Source organism: Chaetodon auriga, chromosome 2, assembly GCF_051107435.1.
Source record: "Chaetodon auriga isolate fChaAug3 chromosome 2, fChaAug3.hap1, whole genome shotgun sequence".
NCBI classification, from domain to species: Eukaryota; Metazoa; Chordata; class Actinopteri; order Chaetodontiformes; family Chaetodontidae; genus Chaetodon; species Chaetodon auriga.
This window is the reverse complement of record NC_135075.1, coordinates 20,052,231-20,074,823: the sequence shown is the minus strand read 5'-3', so window position 1 is coordinate 20,074,823 and position 22,593 is coordinate 20,052,231. Positions and strand designations below refer to the sequence as shown.

The following is a 22,593-nucleotide window of genomic DNA, read 5'->3' as shown; positions in this document are numbered from 1 at the left end:
AAATGTTGCATTTTTATCCATTTTTTCCTCCATTTTATTGGAAAGGATGGAACAGTGATATGCAGAACAGCTTATCAGTTTGAATCAAACTCAAGTATGAATTATACAGTGTAGCTCGCTGATGTTGCTGCTTTCCCTGATAGATTTGTGTGAAATTAATTTATGTCTTAAAGCCTGTCCTACTCTATATACTCCAGAGGGTACACAGAATTAACCTTTTTGTGTTTGGAGTAATGGAAATCAATACTCAAGGTGATGTCTTGGCATCTAATTATGCATTTATTTAATTTTGTCTTTTATGATCATCAGCATCATTGGTTTGCAAGTATGCTGACATTCTCTCTTGGTGCTTCTGTGCCATGCCAGCTCAAATATGCAACAGCCTCAACTGTCAAGGCAATGGGTTTTCAAACCGGTATCTACACCCAGAGCCCTGCTGGTTTGCATTTTGTCCAGTTATCGGACCGATTAACTGATTAGCTGCAAAACACAAGCTTGCACGATAAAAAAGCAGCATTACTCAGTACAGGTAAACCATTATAATTAGTGAAGGAGGCGGTGTCCCTCTGTTGTAGTTTCTCTCCTCAGCCAGACACTTTATTAACCATTCGGCATACATGTACAAGCACACACACACACATACATGATAATTTCCTGGGAGAGCATTTGTTTGCTTTCATTTGACAGTTTTGGAGGGTCTGGCCGGCACAGATGTCTGCCTTGGCACGCGAAGTGTACCGCCAACATTGATTGGACCTGATCGGCAGGAAAGGGGGACAGCATAAAAGGTTGGAGAAAAAACAGAGAAAAAGATGCAGTCCTTCCCCGTGCTGTCCTTTTTTTTGGTTTAATAAACGGAGAAACTATCTGAGCTGAAATATGTAATGTCTTATTAAGTATGTCATTATATTAGTGTGTAAAATACAGAATCCAGTGGTTGATCTCCTAATTAAGCAATTAAGCAGCAGCAAGTAACAATACCATAGTGTAGAAATATACTGTTAAAAGTAAAAGTCCTGCATTCAGAATTTTACTTAAGTATCAAAATATACACAAAGTACCAAGTGTAAAAGTACTCATGATGAAGAATGGCCCATTTTCAGAATCATATATATAACATTTTTCCATTATGGACAACTATGGATGCATTAACTTGTAAGCATTATTTTAATATTGCAGCTGGTAAAGGTGAGGCTAATTGTAACTACTTTGTGGAATGCAGTAGTAAAAGTATAAAGCAGCATCAAAGTAGAATTACCTCACAATTGTACTTAAATATAGTACTTGCATGAATGCACTTGGTAGCTTCCCACCTCTGCCTCAATCTGCTTTACAGAAATGTTTAGCAGGTTTGTTGGGTTGCACCTGTCCAGGTGACACTGCCAGTGCTGTCTTTGTCACTGCATTGAGGGCTGGAGCTCATTAGCAGCCAGGACGGGTTCCTGTGGAGTTACAGATGTGTATTCACATGTTGGCAGGGTCTCTCACCACCCCGCTGTGACAAGGTCGGTGCCCCGCTGTGTCCGGCCTCACAATTGTGTCTGGTGCTAGTCCCGTCTGAATCATCACACTTGATGTTTGCGACCGGACACAATTGCTGATTGCTGTGTCAGTGAGCTCAATTTAAGCAGCTTGTGCCACCACCACCAAAAATCTGACTGTGTTCTGCACCTCACTGGTGCTGAGTTTTATCAGCTGCCAAGTGAACGTTCTGTTAGTTCTTTGCTTTTTCCAAACAGGCAACAACCAGTGTGTCTTCTTGGACGGGTCCTATGAAATCCGTTTAAATTTTTTCCACATTGTGCTTTTTTTTCCCATCTCATCTTGCGGTAGATGACTAAAATTTCAACAGTTCAATAAGACAATATTTAAAATGTAATAAATATCAGTGAATTTGATGTAACACAGTATTGCTCTATTTTTCATCACATGGATCTTCTGCAAAATGGTCTCCATATACAGCTCCAACACACAGGGTAAGGTAATCTGACGGAGGCTATTCTCACATTTGTTTACAATGCATTATTTTTGCAGTGTTATAGCTACTTTATGATTCCTTGGGGACCTCATAGAAGAATCCTTGTGACATCAGTATTGTGCATTTCAGATGATAGTGATGGAGAGTTTTACTGTTGCATTCAACATGATGCAGTACAGTGGCACTCAGGTCTCCCCCCGTGTGGGTAGGTCGTGATGAAGGGCAGCTGTAAGTCAGAGCTTTACTTTGATTTCATTGATTGAAAATGGATTCACACTTGTGAATTATTGGTGACAGATCAATAGGGTTTTATATACTGTATTGTGATATTATGTGTTTTTGTGGAGGTGGGTAGACCGTGAGGAGAAGGATGGCAATATTTCCCCTACTGTCAACAAATCTATTTGAAAGATTGACTAATGAATTGATCCTATTAACAAGTATTGCTTGTGCTGCTTATTCCTCTGTGCCATAGACTCGTATTGTTGTCCAAAGACTATTAAAAACACAATGAGCGACACCATTTCACTGAGTGACATGTTGCTTCATTGCAGAGAGTCTGAGCACTGTCATTTTCTTTGGGTCCTGGAGTTGGAAATGCTCACTAGAGCACCAAATGTCTTTTAAACCACAACTATTTGAGTAACCTGCTAATAACTATCGTGCCCAGCAGTTTTAGGAAATGACCTAACCTTTATTCAATGAAACTGATCCCTTTTTAAGCATTTACATCTTCAGTAGGGGCTGAATGCCACAGACGGGCTCCTTTGACATTTTCTGCCTCTGCTTTGACGATAGCTGTGACCAGAGGCACTATGTTTTGGCTTGTCTTTCCTTCCGTCCCATTCTTGTAAACGCAATATGTCAAGAACACTTCGAGGGAATTTCATCAGATTTGGCTCAAATGTTCACTTGGACTCGAGGATAAACTGGTTAGATTTTGAAAGTCAAAGCTCAAAGGTCACTGTGACTTCCCAAAGCACATTTTTGGCAATAATTCAAGAATTACAATAATACAGTAATTATGACAAGATTTCCCACAAATGTCTTATGAGATAAAATGAAGAAGTGATGACATTTTATATCCAAAAGGTCAAAGGTCAACTTCACTGCGACATCATGATGTTCTGCAGAAACACTTTTCTGGCCATTATTGAACACCGTAACTCAGGAACAGGAGGGGAGATTGTGAGCATGTTTCACATTTGGTCAGATACTGAATTGGTGACACAAATCTTGGGTGTCCACCTTGAAACTGTGGCGATTGCATTGATCTTCTGTTCTGTCGGGTTGAAGATGTGTTTGAAGTGTCCATGTTTTCAGAATTTGTAAAACTTTGCAGCAACATCCATATTTGAAGCATTGTCTGTTGCTCAGGCTAGTTTGTGTTCTATCAGAATCAGCTTTATTTGCCAAGCATACGAACACACAGGAGGACTGTGACTCTGCTTTATGTTTCTCTAAATGAATTAAAACACAAATAGACATACAGCAGATTGTTGTTACACCATGTGATGAAGCTCTCTATCCATCCTCTGTACTCCTCTGTAGTGAAGTGAAAACAGCATATTTCTCACTGGAATCATGCTTTCAATACAGTGAAAACTTCTTTTATTAAATTCCTTCAGAGTCTTCACTACATATATTAGATGAGTCTGGACAGAACACCAAGAAATTTGTTGGTAATTTACTTTCAATTGATCTAAACTGGTCAGAGATTTATCTTAATCCACGAAATTGCAGTGTAACACCTCAACACCATAGAGGCGTCTTCTCTGAGCTGAGTGTAGTCCTCAGGTAAGAGGACGGGAGACGCACTGAAATCATTAATGCCAGGCATTACGAGACAGCAGGCAGAGAGGAGTGGATCGGTGAGATAGAGTGACTGCATAGGAGAGGTCACTTACTGTAGAATGAGGGAGAGCTGGTGGTGAGATAGCAGCAGCAGCTCCACAGCTCAGCCCATCCTCCCTGTGACAGCGCAGCGTTACGTGCTGCCTCTCCGCTTTGTCGTCAGAGCAGCCCCAGCCTCCCGCCCGCGCACAGCTCCTCTCCGCTCTGCACCAGAAAGGAGCATCCTCTTCTCTTCGCCCTCCCTCTCCTCCGTATCCTCTCTCTCCCTCTCTCTCTCTCTGTCAGTCGGTGTGTCCTCAGAATGAGGTTAGCAGCAGCAGCAGCAGCAGCAGCAGCAGTAGATAGAGACAGCAGAGCCACAGTTACTGCAGCAGCCAGGAGAGGCTGTCCTTCAGCCGTGCACCATCTACCACTGCATTCACCCCTGCCCTGAGAACGCAACGCTCATTCCTGTGCTCTTTTTCTCTGTCTCTCCCTCCTCCTCCCTCACCTTCTGTCCTCTTTGAATTCATCTCTCCGATTCCTCTCTCTCTCTCTCTCCCTCTTTCTCTGTCTCTCTCTCTCTTTCTCTCTCTCTCTCTCTCTCTCTGTAGCAGTGATGGGGAAGACCACCATGTAGAGACAGAGAGGCAGCGGAGGCAACAGCAGAATAGCAGCAATGGGAAGCCACACATGGAGCGGGTCTGGACTGCAGCCGTGGTGAGCCTGAGACCTAGAGGACTTGAAACCACCATCATTGCCCTTCTCAGGACCTGACCACTGGGGCTGTCCAACGCTCACCTGGATGCTCCCCACTTGTGTTTCGTCATCCCCTCCTCTCCTTGTTCTCTGCTGCTCTTTCTCCTCTTCTTCTGTTTCTTCTCTTTGATGGTTTTTGGTCGACTGATATCTGACAGTCTCTCCTGAAAGAGCGAAGCTGCTCATCGATTTATCCCTTTGGATTTTTTCCCCCTTTTTAATCTCTCTATCTGCCTACTTTACCTACAAGTGGCATTCCTTTTTTTCCCTTTTTTGGTTGTTGTTTCCTGCTTGATACCTATTTTGGATTTTTTGGATGAGACTGAGCTCATCTTTCTGTTGTGCAAGTTTTTTGATTGACCTATAAGCAATAACAAACACTTATCTAACTGACTTGACAAGCTGACATCATGGGGGACATGTCCAACAGCGATTTTTATGCCAAGAACCAAAGAAACGAGGACAACCATGCGGCAGGCTTCGGCTGCTCGCTCATGGAGCTGCGCTCGCTCATGGAGCTGCGTGGCACAGAGGCGGTGGTCAAGCTCCAGGAGGACTACGGGGGCATAGAAGGACTGTGCAAACGACTGAAAACCTCACCCACAGAAGGTGAGTCCACATGCTCAAATGTGGATGTGTTTGGGGGTGTATGTGAATGTGTGTGCACTGGTGTGTGTCGGATGACGATCTCATGTTGAGGAATGTGCTCTGCTGCTGTCCGTTGAGCCAATCATAAGACTGATGATCTATGGTAGATTTTCATTGTATTTACTGTTGCATTGCATGCACAGCCTTTGTAAAGCACCTGGAGAAAAGCATAAGCATCAGAGGAGCAGACAGGAGGGAGTCCTGTTTGAAGGGAATAATGAAAATTCTTCTCAGCCAGCTAGTCTTAGACCTGTTTAGTATGCATAGAAATCTCTCTGGACAGTTTAGCCCCCCTCTCACTCCCCCTTCTCCACACAAGCCCCCCCACCCTCCCTTGTCATTCTCTCATCTCGTCAGCCAATCAGCCTTAGCTTTATTAAGGAGCAGGTCTCTGGGGCAACACGGTAGAGGGTTTGGCCACGTGGGATGAACTGTGGCGTCTGCAAATATGGACTGGGCATGAGTGGAATGAGAAAGCAAAAAACACAATAACAATACTGAATAACAGCTAAATAGGCACAGCACCTGTTCCTGTAAATGTTTCATTTCTGAAATGCAGATAGCAGATATTTGTTTGTTTGTTCAGGTGAAGGTTAGTTTTGTTAAAGCACTATTTTTCTTCACATAGCGAATAAAAATGTGAGAATTTCATTGAAGCACAGCATGAGGTATCACAAAACCCCTTTATATGCATTTTATGGCCTACCTGGGTAACTTAATCAAATATTTATACAGACATCCATTGTTGAAACAGCCCAACCTTTACTTTATCTATAAATTACATAAAAGCAGGATTTCCTTTTGCTCCAGCACCAGCTGCATTAAAGTGAACATACAAAAAACCAGCCTCTCTAATGGCTTCATCTGTATATTGAATATTTATAATGAAATCATCCACCTCTCCTGATGTAGGGATCATTGATCAGCATTCACGCCGTGTCACCTGTGTGACATCAGAGGTAACCTGTAACCCTAGAGGCTGATTGTGGCAGAAGATTGTGTTCCCTGGTCTTCTCATCCAGTAGCACCACTTCTAGGTCAGCTGGAGCAAGGCAACACCAGAGTAAACTAGACAAATTCAGAGAATCTCACAGTTGACTTAAGAGTGAATAAAGAACAAAACAAAATGGGATAGAAAAGAATAAAAGCACTGATGAGCACTGAGTCAGGTGTGGTGCCTATTGCTCGTCACCGTATTTGCAACATCAATGCGAAACAATGCCTGCAGTGTTGCAGCGATACTGAAATTAAACTGAATTTCAACTAGCAATAAAATTATCATAACAGACATCAAATTTTAATTTCATTTTCCCGTTCTCATGAGCATCCTGATTAGATGCACCAACATTACATTTCATCAGTTTGTTAAACACAAAGCTAGGATCACAGCCTGCAGCCCCCAATAAAACTAAAATTAAAGTGATTAAACATATGATACATAAACAGGAATATTGTATTTATTAACATGCTTTCTGTCACTGGTGGTCTGATTTGTTGAGCGTAACATTTCCCCATTTGCCACTGTATGAGCAACATCAACATTTACCTTCTTTTCTTACATGTTGTCTTATTATTACATCCTAGAACTTATTTAAAACATAAAAAAATCTCATGTTAAATGTTTGCAGGGGCGTTTTCTTATTTTAATTTAAGTCTTCCGCAGTGAGATTATTCTGGATCACAGCGCAAATTATACTTCCTCCTTGTCGAAATGCACTGTGGGTAAAATAATAATTGTGAAAAGATGAAAAGAAGCAAACAAAAGTTGCTCTGAGGAACATGTCACAATGTATGTAAATGAGGTGCTCCGAGGCTACATTACTCAAACACTGCAGTCTCACGTGTGTGTGCGCCATTATTACTTCAGCATTATTGGCTTAACTATAATGCATTGTGTATTTTTGTGTGGTATTCTGGAGAAATCATGTGCTTCCATGTTATAGTTTGTCAACATTTTCAATAGGTAAACCCAGTCAACAAGTCCCTGGGTTTTGGTTGAGATCTTGTCCTGCCTACAAGCAGGATCCTCCTGCTCTTTCATCCCTGGTCATAATTATTAATTTTTATAATTAATTATTTTATCTCTCAATGGAACATCCACTGGGTAATGGTATCTGCTGCTATTTGCAAGTGATCCCAGGTGTTTTTGCGTTTATGCTTGTGTGGTGTGTGGTTCCTCCACAGAACATATGTTACCTTAGAAATATGATCATGGTAATTATCCTTGAAGGTATTCTGTATTGCTTTCCGTCATCATGTGTGGTGTGTGTAATGTGTATGGGTCCCAGGGGCCTGCGCTTGATGGTAAGAGGCCCTGAGCACGGTTGACCTATTAGCCCCGTATACTGTCGCCCATACCAGCCCTCTCACATGATACTAACAGTTCATGAATGGCTGTAGCCCATTATGCTGCATTAATGTATAATGGTTTAGTGATTATAGAAATGCAACCAGTGAAGAGGTTGCGTTCGTAACTGCATGCATTTAGGTGCAGCAGATAATCGGCTCCTGCTACGTTGTTGCTACAGCACATGAAAGAAAGGTGCAAATAGTGGCCAGACATTTGAGAAGCTGTTCATTTGTTTATCTAATAGGACATTTAAGTTACATATGCCTGAGTATGCAGCACTCAATGTATTTCCAAGTAGAGTAATTGGAGAATACATGAGAGATTGAGGACTGCTACAGTAGCTCCCTCACACGATACAAGTTATGCCATTATGCACATGATAGCTATAAAGAAAACAGAATAATGCATGCAATGCAGTAGCCCTGTGTTGGGGAAACATATCTCTGTTGTTAACAATCTAAACATTTGCAGAGCTAAAAGAAGCTCAAACATGTTTCTTCAGGGATTGTTATGTTTTTTTAGTTTTTTAGTTTTTTTTAAAAAGCAATGAAATAGGGGCAATATTACTTGAAATGAGTTAAGTAAAATTCGCCAACAGCATAGGAAAATTCACCTTCCAAGATTTAAAAAAAACCAGGTTAAAATATGTAGTCTTACCGAAAACACAGTTATATTAAAATAGCGTATCCAGGCTAAAAATCTGTCTGCATACAAAGAAATTCTAACTTCGAGGAAGCAGTTTTGTACCTGACAGTGTTGCTCAAGCTGATTTATGAGTTTAGCTTCAAGCATTAAGAGTAATTCAGAACCAGTAATAAAATCCCAGTGAGAAGTTAGTTTTATTTTAGTTTTTTATTTGTTTAGCACAAATTAAATACAAATCTGTGCAGTGTGGGAGCGAAGCCCATTCGGGCTCGTACAAAGCTCCACACCTGGCCATATCAAATACACAACATACAGGCTAACACAATAAACCTCACACTGTATGCATTAAAGCAGGCAGCACAAGCAAGGTAACTTCATTAACAAGAGAGCAAAGAGAGACAAAATCATCCAGAGAAAGACAAGGAATAGAAGATTTCATCTTAGATTTCACTTTTTACAGTGTGAGTGATTCATGCCTCCAGTGGAGGAACAATTTTCTAAACCCACAGAGGAAGAATATAAAACATACCGAGGGTGAAACATAAACAGGAAGTAAAATTCCTTTTTTCAAATCAAAATTGCATGAGATACCTGATAATGATACATGACGACGACAATGATGAATGGTGATTAAGTGTCACATCTAATTCTGTAACATACCTTGATTCTCTGGCTCCTATCCTTCAGTTTTCTCAGTAACCTGCTTCCTTGTACTGTATACCTGTCCCCAGGATGTAGTTACTTATGTGGTGCCTTGTAGGTGACTGTGGGGTGAAGAAGCTAGCGTTTCCCTCAGGCAGCCAGCGGGTGAATGGCATAAGACATTCAGGGGCCAGATGGGATGTCAGGCTTCAGTTCAGTTTCTGAGAAGGGATGGCTGGAAGCTGCTCTGGGTATGACCTGTTTCTCTTGAGATGGGAGAAAAGATGGTCAGTAGGTGCTCACAGTCTAACTATTCTAGAGAGACTGCAGAGAGCTGCAGCACATCGGTAGGTCCTCCTGGGTCTGGAGTCAAGGAATAGAGAGAGTGCTCAGGGCAGAGCCATTCCTCAAGGGTCGGGAGGATGAAGAGGTGCTGTGGGCATCGATAGTCTTTGATGTTGTCAGAAAGGGAGGGCAGGAGGATACTTATCGAGCGTATGTGGGAAAGGAGGAGTAAATATAGATACATGGGGAAGCCACATTATAAACAAGGAGCCTGTCCACTCACAAACCATAAGCTTCTCATGCAGATGTGACTGCACGTTTGCATAAAGTAACGTTACTGAAAATGAAGCAGTGAAGTTTTAAAAATACGCATCACAACAAGCTTACACTCAGTTTTATATAATACCAATCAGTTCAGGTATTTTCATTCATAGTCATTCATCCAAAGCAGAAGGTCCACCAGCACCCTGAAAAGATATGCCTCATAACAGCCGGAGACGCCTTTTTTTATAACTTGCAGCTGCTCATCAGGATGACTTTACACACCAAGGTGATGGGATGAAGTGCTACCTCATGCATGCCGAAGAGAGATAGCACTGAATGCTAATTATTAGCAACAGGAACTTTGAATAAGCAATATGAATTCAATCCAAGAGTAAAATTCAGCAGTATTTCTTTTTTAATAACTTCTAATATAGTCAGTCTGGGACTGAGCTTTTTTATTTCCAACAAAGATTTCCATTCCACATCCTCACCCTTGGCCCTTTTCTGCTTAATACTTTTTCTTTGCCCTCTACAATATCACCACATCTCATTTCAGTCCTCTCACTGCCTCCATCTCCTCTCCCCCTCCCCCTGACTTCCCCTGCACATACTGTACACACACTTTGACCACCACCTACAAATCTCCCTAAACATCACCTTCCCCCAACCTTCAGAGGCAGTTTAACACCAGCAGTTTTTGATTCATTTTGAAGTCCATACTAGATCCTTACTGATATCGTAACCACACCAAAACTACGTATCTAGAATGTAACCTAATACAAAAATGTATATTCTAAATGTATATAATAGTCTGTATCCTGACTAAAATGGCTTTGGGCGTCTATGCCTGCAGGTTTATTATACTGATGCCTCCACCTTCACCTGCCTCTCAGCCACCATTTTCTCCTCTTCTTCACTCCACAGATTGTAAAGAGGGAAGGATTATTTCAGGCTTGCATAGCTCTGAAAGTTAAAGTCCCATTCATTTTCTGCCTAGACAATTGCCGGTTGTTCAGGCTTGGACGGGCAGAAAAGCTCACACGGTTAAATGGTCTGAACAAAAGATGAGCAGCTGTGTGAGAAAATATCTGTTCTGTGCACATTCGCATGTATGGAGAGAAGTTAACTGTGACTCCCATGGTGCATTTTGCAAAGTAGAAACCAGGTAACGCTGTACATTCAGCAGCTTAAATCAGTTCACTTTCACAGCTTGATGTTTTGTTCCAAATTGAAACAGCAAAGCATTTTGATTTTGCTACAGGTGTGATTCGCGGCTGACTGGGCTCGTAATGGGTACTTCAGCGTTTAGAAAGTAGAAGAAAAATGATTTCTCAGTAAAGCTGAAGTAATTAAAACTGGTGCCTGTCGTTAAATTATTGCATATACTGTCAAATTGTTCAAGATTTCAGTCTAATTCATCTAATTCAGCCGAAAGTAAAGTGTAAGACACAAGCCTTCCTCTCACTCTGCAACTCTATGATGGAAGCACTTTCACTTAAATCATCTCACTTCCTATACCTACCTTTGTTCCGCCCTGTGTCTCCTTCCTGTCCCCTCCAGACTTCCTCCTCATCAACCCTTCCACCTGCCCTTACTCTCTCCCTCTACCTCCCATCCCTCTGTCTCACCACACCTTACCTCTCCTCCTTTCTCTCCCCTCTGCTCCCATTTCTATTTCGGTGTGCTGGTCGGTCGCTGGTATCCCAGTGGGCCGGTGTACAGCATAGCCTAAATAGACCTGCTCCACATCGCTAACCTTCATCATCTCTCTCTTTTACTCTCACTTCTTTCACTGAGTTAGTAACAATTTAACGGTGGTGGAAAAGTAGCACACCTTTCCTGAACTCTGTCTGTCCCTAAACTGTTGAAAAATGTAGTGTACACTTGATTTGTGATTGATATTAACTCTATTTTTTTGCTTAAATAGAGAAAAATAGAAGACAACAAATATAACACAGGGGGTATTTTGTCGTTGAGCTGATGCACCTCTGCTAACATAGAGCGCAGTAGGTTTTGACAAGTGGACAAATAGCGGCTTGCAGAAGTGCAGGTGCCAATCAGTTGATTGAGGACAGTTGTGTTTATAGCAGATCCCTGAGGGGAACGCTCCTGCATTGCTTTTTGTGGCAGTAATGACAGAAGTGGATGGTCGCCAGATGATACATCATGCGCGCTGCCCGTGTTGCTTATGGGAGGATGTTGTTGATGGTTCTTGTGTTAACAGTCCACTCACTGAGGTGAACACTTGACTTGTTTATCCAAATGCGATTTGATACCGTACACAACAGACCCTGAATGCGCGCACACACACACACACACACACACACACACACACACACACACACACACACACACATCGCAGTGTCTCACATACAGTACTACTCTATTGATTTGTAGTCCACTGTCTGGATGTTTGCATCCATTTTTCTAAAGTGACATTGCCTTGATGTCAAGGACACAGATGTAGTGATGCACATGTGTGTGGTTGGCAGAATGTTTGGAAAGAGAACAAAAAGAAAAAATGGAGGTGTAGCAGGGGAAAGACAAGATGCGATGAATGAGGAATCCTGTTAGATGTACAAAGGTTAGTAAACCAACGCTTCATTTTTCTACTCTGCTGTTACCTCTTCTCGTGCCGATACAGTCGTCCATCTAGTATCTACATATTACTGTAGTTTTCCCCTGTAATATCAAGACTGTGCTACTATTACTGCTCTTATTCCTCCTACTTATCTCACTCGCTATGTTCTGTACTGCTCCCATGACAGGGCCTTTATGAATTCTATACATAACTCAGGAAACTGTTTGCCCCACGCCTCTGTCATCCGCCTCTTCCCACCTTCTCTCCATCTTCTCCTCTCCTTCTTCTTCTACCCTGTCTGTGACTGCAGAGTTTAGTTGAAACAACTCTGCTGCTCCTCCTTTTCGTCTCCTTTCCTTCCCATTTTCCTTCATCCTCACCCAGCTTCTGCCTGTTTTCCCTCTAAGCTTCTTTTTATCCCTCTCGTGAAATAAAGTCCACATTTCAGTCTGGGTGCTCCTACATTTCTTTACATTCTCCTCTTCTAGTCTTACCCCTGTTGCTCCTCCCTCTCCTTTCCTCTCCTCATCTGTTGGTCCCTCACCCCACCTCTCCTCCTTGCTCCTGTTCTTTTCCTCCCTCCCTCCCTGATGATCATACTTATCGCGTCCTCCAGTCGCAGCACCACAAGCGCGTTCCCTTCTGACGCAGTCTATTTAATCTCTGTCCCACAAGGGATCTCTCACATGGAGCAGCCATCTCTTTAAAAAAGGACAATTTCTCCTGCTCTGCAACTCCTTTCCTCCTCCTCCTCCTCTCCCTCTCTCTTCTCTGCCCTCCCCTCTCTACTCCCACCCTCCCGTAGTGGCTCTGCAAAAGGGAAAGAAGAGGTAGAAAGAGAGAGAGAGAGTGAAATAGGAGGCAGTGAAAAAGAGAGAGCGAGAGAGAGAGAGAGAGAGAGAGAGAGAGAGAGAGAGAGATGGCTCTCGGAGGACAGATTATAAATGATACACAGCCATTTTGCTCGGTGAAGGAGCAAAACCACATCGTGGGCACACACACACACACACACACACACACAAATACACACCACTACTCACACAGGTGTTCCTCTGCAGTGTAGTAGCAGTGACCTTGAGGCAAGCTTAAGCAGTGTTGTGGCACAGTGGTCAATCACTCTGCAGTAGCACTCTATATGCAATATTAAGAAGATTTAGCAGGGAAAGGAATGTGCTGAAGTCTGTAGGAGCCGTTCAGCTAATACATGTCTGGTATGTCTATAAAAAAAACCCTGATTTTATAAACGTTCAGTAATGTTTTATTAATGCATCTAGATCAGTAATAAGCACTAAACAAATTCAAATTTGAGCAGCCAGAATGAACACATAAATGTAAAATAAAGACCTCTGTCCTCTGCCAAAGGACCTTGCTTTGTCTTATTTTCTTGATCTTTAAATCTGCAATCCATAACACTAGATGACAAAGCATCTAGTGCTGTGTATATGTCATTGTTTCACCCCAGTTTGTTGGTATGCAGTGAAAATGGATATAGAGACAAACCTGTTCAGTGTTTGATCTGCACGCTGTGTCCGTTTCATTGCAGTCAACCATAGAGGTGGATGTAACATTACTGCGTGTTGGTTTAAAAAAGCAATGCAGATTTTGACTTTAATTAATCATAAATTCCTACAATCCCACAGACATCATCAAACCTCAGGCCAAATGCTTTTAAGAATGACTTACTGTACTAACATTTGACTCTGCAAACATGATCGCTTACTGTAAAAATCCCTCCGCCCTTCATCAGTGACTCACTAACAATTATAACTGCAGAATTGATGTCTTGATGTGTAACAGGACACCATGAAATCTTCTCCAACCTGGCAACCCAAAAGGTTTTTTTTGCACATGCTGCTTCCTGTTAAGCATTCATAAAAATAATTAACCATTTCTAAAGTTGTTAATGACAACTGGTGAACCATTTGTCTGCCTTACTACAAAGTGTTCCTTGTTGCAAAGCTGTGCCAATTTTTTAATGCAGCATAATACAAAAAGATGAGCAGGTGTCGGGAAAAAATAATAATGGCTTGTGAACATTTCCGCTGGGACATGTTATGAAGTGCAATCACTTCTCGAATGCTTAGGCTTTTATATCAGGGTTTGATTACTGCCTCTGGAGAAGTACACTGTGGGCTGGTTTCCCAGACAGGGATTGAACAAGGTCTCAGACTAAAACAAAATGTATATCCATTAGATGTCCACTGAAATGCATCCCCAGTCTAGAACAAGCCTAATTTCTCTTTGAGAAATTGTCCTTCAGTGTACAAACGATCAGGAACCTGTACCACTCTCCATCAGTAGTGATGCATATTGGCTGAAAAGCCAGTACACATATTGATTTCACTCATGACAAATATACCAGTTACAACAGAGGGAGATTCAGATGAGCTGGAGAAGCATTTTTATGTGTTGAAACGGTTTGCAGTGGAACAAAAACAGCTGCAGGTGTATTTTGTGCAGCATATTAAGTGTGTTTTTCTTCCTTGTTTTCGAAAACATTGGTCAAAACAAAGCAAGCGACAGTAATTTGAATGTGCTTATTGATGTACTGTATCGTACATATAGTTTTATTGAGGCAGTGAAAACTTCCTTCTGTTAAATCACATCTTGTCATAGAGACTGTCAGACAGATATGTTGACACACACACATGCGTGCTCGCACACTCGCAGATGCCGGACATGGCCGGCAGTGAAGTCAGCTGTCCCGAGAGATGCCTGACTGAATTAAGAGGACAGATGCCAAAAACCAGACTCTATTGGCCTGCTCCCATGGAGCCTGGTGCTGACTCACAACAGTGTACAGTATGTCTGCTATAGTGTACACATTAGTATTCAGTAGGACTACCTGAAAATATGAAGAAAAACAAAAACATAATAATAAATGTGGTCATATTCGGAGATTCTAGATATAAAACTGGCTGTAAAGAAACCCAGTACTGAAAAAAACAACATACAGTGTGTGCTCAGTCTGCTCTTCTGGAGGAAATCAGGGAAAAAGTGGCATCTACCTCCAACAGCAAATGATTTGAGCTGTGAATTGTATGTTTTTTTAAAAGATGTATTCTCAGTTTTCAGTTAATTTGAAAAAGAGTCCAGTAATCAGTTCGGCTGTGGGTGAGGTTTCTGGAGGGTGTGGGCCGAGGGCTGGGCCTTGGGTGGGGTTGGGGTTAGGCCTGCTGGAGCATGGCGTAGGCTGGCGGCTGACTGAAGGGTTAGAATTAGGGGCCTAGAGCTAGTTTAGCTATTTCACATCTGATCTCACATCTTATCTAATTATGATCTAGTCTTGTTATTATTGTCATTTTTTAAGCATGAGGCAACACTGAATGACTGTGCTGTATTTTTTCCTATTTCCTGTATTTTTGGTGTCAGACTGCCTTAGCGTTGAAATGGTTAGTGATGTAAAGCATGTTATGGAGGCCTCATTTCAGTGGACAGTCTTCTAATGTGCAGTTAGAGTGCACAGGTTGGGGCGGAGCGTCCTTGGATAAGTGAATCGCTCAAAAATACAGTGACAATGACATCTCCAAATGCTTTTCTGTCCCAGGTTGCTGCCATACATCTAAATCCAGTTCTTGTCCTCTGAAATGTCCTGAATCTGAACTGGCTGCTGGAAGCCAGCAGTATGGATAGCAAGTTGACAGGCGTGGTGATGCTTTTAGCTGAATATGCAGAGTCCCAGGCTATAACCGGCTTGTTTCTCTCCATGTCAGCTCTTTTCCTGAGTTGACCTCTCTCCTCCCTCTTCTCCCGCTGTGGGGCAAAACAAGGGTGGTACCACTGCTGCCAACACACAGACAGACAGCATTTCCCTCTCAAGGGCACATATTCCACACAGTCTTGGACCAGATCCATCCTCGCCTTGCTCAAGGGCGCAAATCAGCTATCACTCAACTTTGAGTTTACACATACGGCAGAGGGAAATAAACCATATTTCAACATCCCAGCAGCACAAAGTAGGAACAGGAACGTGGATTCCCTTTTACTCTTTAATATGTGTCCCTCCGCACTTTGCCCAGTGGCATCAAGTCTTCCTCAGAGTAATAGAGATACTGTCACAGTCATACTTATCCAAGGGCGCAAAATCAACAATAGCTGTCAAATACATGAAGTGGAGTTCAAAGTACAGTTTTGACTTTTTAATTACAAATACCTCATAATTGTACTTAAGTACTTGACTAAATGTACTGAGGGACTTCCAACCACTGCAAATCCTAAAACACTGGATCCAAATTTTGATGTTGGGTGCATTTTGATTATTCAAGAATCAACTTTCAAATATTTATATATTTCAAATATCTTCTCAAATGTGAACATGAGCTTCTTCTCCCTGTTTAAGATCATCATAAACTGAATATCTTCAGATTGTGGACTGCTAATCAGCATCATGTCAGGCTCTGGGAACTGGTGAGGGACATACTTCTCTATTCTTATCTATGGCAAATATTCTACTATAACAACTAGAGCTGGCGTTTCAGTATTTCTTTACGGCACATAAATATGAGCCTGCCAACACCAAATGACTGGGCTTACATGAGTGGCATATGGAAAAATCAATTGTGCTGAATACCATGTAAGTACATCTGTTTCACGTCAGGAATATTAAAGGAGATGCATCCATTTGTGCATCCGATGGAACTTTTCAGACGGGGTTTCACGGGCTCAGTCACATCACGGTTCAGTCACAATGCTGCTGCATAGCACAGATCAATTCTCTGTCAACTCTTCACTGTAAAGTCCCCACAGTGCAGCTACCATTGAAACAGTAGGTAGAATGATTATTCTTATATGCTGGTGAATCCATTTCAAATATCTTTCATATTGATGTTCAAATATGTTCATAAATTTTATTGAATAATAATGATATAATTACTGTTATAATTACTAGTATTTGTTTAATTCAGTTGGCGTTTACCCAGCGCGCTCAACAGCACTTCCCTCGCTGTACCCCAAACAGTGTATTTTCCCTGCAGTTCCAAGCAGCCAGATAATAAGGGGCACATTAGAGTGTGTAGATTTCCCTTACCTGTCATGACTATTTCATGACTCTCTCTGGTAGTTTGAATTTTAATAGCTGTCCCTATTGTGTCCAGAGCTTATCTGAGCCCCTGGGCGAAACCAGAGACTGACACCCAGATGGGAGACTGCAGATAGACCACTGTCACTCTCCCTTTCAGCCTCTTGGCCCTGGACGCTCTCCCTTTTCACTCCCAAGGGGGGAGGGTTTGCTGATTCGCGTGAGTGTGCATCCACTGTGCAAATGGAAATGTTTGTGTGCGCGTGAGCACGAGGGAAAATACAGCAGCTTCTTATCGGCATGGTTGGCACAAGCCATGAAGCCAAAATTACAGTGTCGGGGTTATGTGAAACAGCGTTCTGCAGATTAGATATTTCCTGTGCAATAAATAGCTCACTGGGGAATTATTTGAAATGAACCAGTAATTTTTGGTTCAGACTCTGATTTGTAAATGGGATGTACAGTAAGCTCCAAATCTTTAGCAGTATTAAAGCTGGCAGCATATTCCAGTATACCTGCACTCATGCATACAATAGTCCCTTTATAAGGATGAGGATATATAGGAAGTGTCACACATGAGGAAGTAGGGAACAGGTGTGCTTCCTCCACCTATGCATGTACGTGTAAAGAGAAAGTGAGAGACAAACAGATAAAAAACAGTAGGTGCCGCATCGTTGCAGCAGCTGAACAGCGACTGCTCTTTATTATTTATCGCAGAGTCTATAAAGTAAATAAGAATTCATTACAATGACATTTCATCAATAGACAGGAGGACTTTAAAGAAAAATTTCTGCTAACTTGACAATTAGCTGAATAACACAGATGGATAGACGAATGAAGGGCAGAGTGATGATGGATGGGTGGATGGAGGGATGTACGGGTAGACTGACTGATTGAATGAATGGTTGAACAGTCTGGAATTACAGGATGAGGTAGCTGACCCCGTTACACTTTACCCTTATCGCTCAGCAGTTGTGTCTAAACACGCTCGCACACTCTCACTATCTCTTTCTTTGCCACATGCACGCACACAAGCACACACACACACACACACACACACACAGCTCCCCACACACAGAAGCTGTAAACAGATGTCTCATTAATGTTGTGTCCACATCTAGGGCAGTCGGGCCAGCTAACATTACAGTGTTTGAGGCTCAGATGGTGGAACAGATAACAATAAATGACTCATAATTTCAGTAAGAAACACTTTTTTTTCAGTTGTTTTTCCACTTGCAGTGTGTTGAATAAGTACATTTGTACACTCACATGGGTGCATACACACTGCGTCTGCACAATTCAGGCCGAAATGAGAAAAACAATTTTTCTCACAAATGATTTTCACACATTTTTACACCATTTTCTAGGGACACTGTCTCTTGTATGTTTTATTGGTTGGGTGACTTTTAGCTTTTAGCTGTAGCTTCTCTTGGTTTGATGCAATGGATCTCCCCGCCAATGCAAACACAGCAGAGTGGCTGCCACAAGAATGGCATTGCATAGAGGCGTGATCTCAATATGGTTAAACGTGCAACCCTAACACCCACACACGTGATTTATTTAAATGTGGGTCGCACGCACCCGGGGTGGCACGGACCAATGAGAGTGGACCTCACCCATGCACAGAATTTTAACAGGATAATGGCTGTTTCATGAATTTTGATAAGGACCATATGCACTGAAGCCCTCGTCCTACATGAGTCACTGTCAGCTTGTTTCTGTTTCTCCCCCCTCGTGCTGCTCTTGATGTGCTACTTGCCAGGTCTCCAAAAAACATTTCTCAGAGGTGTAAATTAAACCTTTGGGTATTCAAGTTCCGCGATATGAGCAGCATGTGCCAACCACATCTATGGGTTATTTCCTTGCTTTTTGTTTCTTGCATAACATTACATAATCAGCTATTTTCACAACATTATAAGATTTAAAAGAACTCCAAGAAACAAAAGAGTGCGAGTCAGAAGCCAGATTATCATGGGATGCATTATACTCTGTTCATGCAGTTGTCTCTTTTGAAGACTCCCTGCAACATTTTTCTGCATGCATACACACACACACACACACACACACACACACACACACACATATATATATATATATATATAGTAAAGTAGGAATAGTAAATAATTATCAGTTTTCCTGTCCTGTTGAGTGAGTGGCATGTGTGTTTGTGTGTTTGTATGCGTGACAGAGAGAGAGAGCTGTGAGCTGTGTTCTCTCACTCCACTCTCGCATGAGTCAGACTCATGGAGCACAGTGCATGACAGCAAAACTCACCCACTTGCACAGCTGCCCCCACAAGCTCTCACACACACACACACACACACACACACACACACGCACACAATTGCATATTTTATTTTCGGCATTGCAACATACATTTAATTTGGGTTGTTGGGAGACCGTTAAAACTGCCCTGGCATTTGTGCCTCCTTATAGAAAACACAGATGATGTGGCATCAGTGTATAAATTAGATGCAATGTCTTGCAATGAAAGACCTGTAAAACCAAGACCAAAAGATGTTTTTTTTTTTCGTGGTCAGATTGGAGCATTGTCAAAATCAAACATAATTCAGCGTTGGAGGATGTGCGACACCTCCAAAGGTGACAAAATTTGCCTGCCAGCACCTCTAAAGCTTGCTAATTAACACACCATATCTGAAATAGTAAATCAATTTGCTGTTTAATGGGGGGGTTATGTGCGAGACTATTTCTTGGCCAGGACCAGTAACTTCCTTGAGTCTCTGCTGGTTGCCTGGCAACTAGTCCCCCTGTCTCATCTAACTCTCAGCAGCAACGCAAATAAGTGTATTTCCCAAAATGTCAAACTGTTGCTTTAAGTATTTTTCCTGTAAAAGCAGCAGCCGTGAGCAGAGCGTCTCTGGGCTCTCTGCTACCTGATAAACATGAAAATCCGCCACTGATCCTGTTCCCAGAGTTTGTTTCTCTTAGATGTAGCACAGTGCATCTGCAGTATTATACTGATCTGTCATTTTGTCTGCCCAGGCAGGAAGCATAATAAGTTGTGGTATGGTGTCACACGCACACACACACACACGCACGCACACACACACACGTACAGCACATGTGTGATGGGAAAGACATGGTGTCAGAAATTGCTCAGTGTCACTTTCCAGTCCATTACCTTTCAGATGGGTCTGTCCATGGGGAAATGGATGACAGATCTGTGTGTGTGTGTGTGTGTGTGTGTGTGTGTGTGTGTGTGTGTGTGTGTGTGTGTTTGTGTTAGTGTGACCCTGTGACTCCTCATGAAATGAGAGAATGTATTTTCTCAGTTGTTTGTTTACATACAGTGCAGTATGTCTGCTCGCCTGTTCTGCTACCCTCATGTCACATCAGCTCGTCCTCACAGCGAGAGCACGCCTCCTGACGTGCCCTCTCAGGCTCTCGGTCCTGATAGGGCGTGGCGCTTACCGAGAATCAGCACGCAAGTCCGTGTTGTGGGCTCAGCAAAGAGATTCATCTTTAAAGTGAAGACGGCGCCAAATAAGACAAAACAAAACTCCTTCAAACTAGAGAAGCCCTCCCTGAACACAGGACAGGGGCTGAGACGCCCCTCCCCTGCTGTTTTAAATGCTGCACTCGCATCAGTCCCCTGCTGCTTCCCCAAAAACATCCAGCCCTACCATGATTAAGTGAGAAAAAGGGTTTCCTTTCTTTAATTACGTCTTCATTTAACAGTGGGTGGACCTGCTGTTCAATTAGTTATATTCCCCACTATCATCTTAAAATAAAGATGCTGCTCTGAAAACAGTGTATTGAAATGTCTTTAACCTAAACTCCAAGGGGGGGGGGGGGGTGGGCAAGTCTGACATCGGGCAGCATGTCTTAACCTTTGCAGTTTACAGGGTTGTGCATAAATCAGGTTTTCCTGCTTGTGTCTCTCTCCCGGATGAGATGAATCCTCAATGCTGTGGAAAATGTATCACCTTGGGAACTGAAGGTTGTCGGTAAACTGTGAACGGTTTTGCAACACTGTTTGCACACACGTATTACAAGGATTGGCCAAGTATTTTTAAGCATCCAAGGACGTAAACTCCATCTCTCAGTGTACTTACATAGAGTGCAAAGAACAAATGCGCAGGGAGATACACATAGTCACACAGCTAAAACAAGGACTGCAAGTAGAAGGCTGAAGCACGCAGTACTGCCTCCCCTGAACTCACACCATGGTAATAATGCATGTAGTGTTGTAATATCTTCCTATGTAACAGACACAAGCCCACCGCCTCCATAGCATAACCCCAAAAGCATAAAAGGTTATTGTTTCTGTGGCTCGTTCCCCTTTGCTCGTCTTTGTGTGCACCTCATGTTACTGTCTGAATCTTTTCACACTGCTCCATCCCACTCCCTCCTCCGATCTATGTCATTTACATGCTCATAACATAGTACATTATCATCCTTGAGAACATCTGCGCTTTTGAGTCGACCGTATTCTGCCTTTGCGTGCGCACTGACAAACCTCTTAGTCCTTTTCAGCATAAAATGGTGTCATTCTTATGGAGGTCATTCTCAAGGACACTGTGACACATTTCTCCATCACTCCATCTTCTAATAAGAGCACGATAATTATCCACCTTTTAGCCGCTGATGGGTTATTATTCATAGAGTTACTCTCCATCCAGCCTACTCTCGCTCTCGCTCTCCCTCTCTCTCTTTTCTCACTCTCTTGTGCTCTCTGAGTCACACTTCAGCCCTCTCTGTCTTCCCTCTTCATTCTCTCTCCCTTTAAAATGGTGAAAGCTGAGAATACACGTTGAAGCTATTGATTTGCTGCAGAAAAAAAGCATCAGTATTTTTGCGTCGTTATGATGATTATCATCGTAATTGTAGAACCCTGTTGCCATGGTGACTTGTTATGGACAGTGTGGCACATGGGATTGTGGTGGTGGTGGTGGTGGTGGGGAGTTCAGACAAACAAAAGCCAAAGGGGGGGGCGGGGAGGCAGACGCTGCTTGGATCGAGTCAGGCACGTTAAAATGTGAAGGTTTTTTTGAAATGTATGAATTATGATGTGTTCGCTGCTCCGCTCTGACGCGTCTGTTTCACAAGGTCATTTAGAGGTCATTGCATCATGTCGTCCATTACTGTCTTTTCTTTGTTGAAACACACATACCTGTGCGCGCGCACACACACACACACACACACACACACACACACACGCATGCATGCATGCATTCTCTTGGACACAAAACACACATACAAAACACACACACACACTTACTTACATATTCACGCATTCTTCAAGGTTCGGCGTCGTGGGTATTTCCACTCAACGAGTGGGATGCATAGCGTTTCCATGGAGATCTATTTTTAGCCACGGACAAAAAAGGGCCAACTGTTAAAATATGCCATCATGTTCCCTCTGACTGAAAAAAAAAAAATCCCATTTCCTCTCATGCAGAAAGGGTGATGTAAAGTTTTTTTCTTCTTCATCTTTTTTTCTCGTCCGTATCTATTTGGAAACAGGATGTTAGGTGTGATCCATTCGTCAAAGCCGATTTGAATCACAGATCCTGCTGTGTTTGACAGATCAGCGCATTACTCGCCATGAATTATAGAGTGAGAAGAGT

The 22,593-nt window shown here is 42.5% G+C and overlaps 1 protein-coding gene across 11 annotated transcripts in view; it reads left to right on the top strand.

Moving 5' to 3' along the window:
- Nucleotides 1-22,593, top strand: part of atp2b2 (ATPase plasma membrane Ca2+ transporting 2) — a 118,822-nt gene that overhangs the window by 49,816 nt on the left and 46,413 nt on the right. For 6 of the 11 annotated variants that reach the window (XM_076739745.1, XM_076739737.1, XM_076739721.1 and 3 more), the window contains exon 1: nucleotides 3,991-5,179. In XM_076739745.1, the coding sequence (XP_076595860.1) occupies nucleotides 4,981-5,179 (199 nt within the window). In that variant the 5' untranslated portion in view covers nucleotides 3,991-4,980. Of the gene's footprint in view, nucleotides 1-3,990; nucleotides 5,180-22,593 lie in introns of those variants that run through there. The other 5 variants (XM_076739754.1, XM_076739693.1, XM_076739762.1 and 2 more) reach the window with 2 other exon arrangements.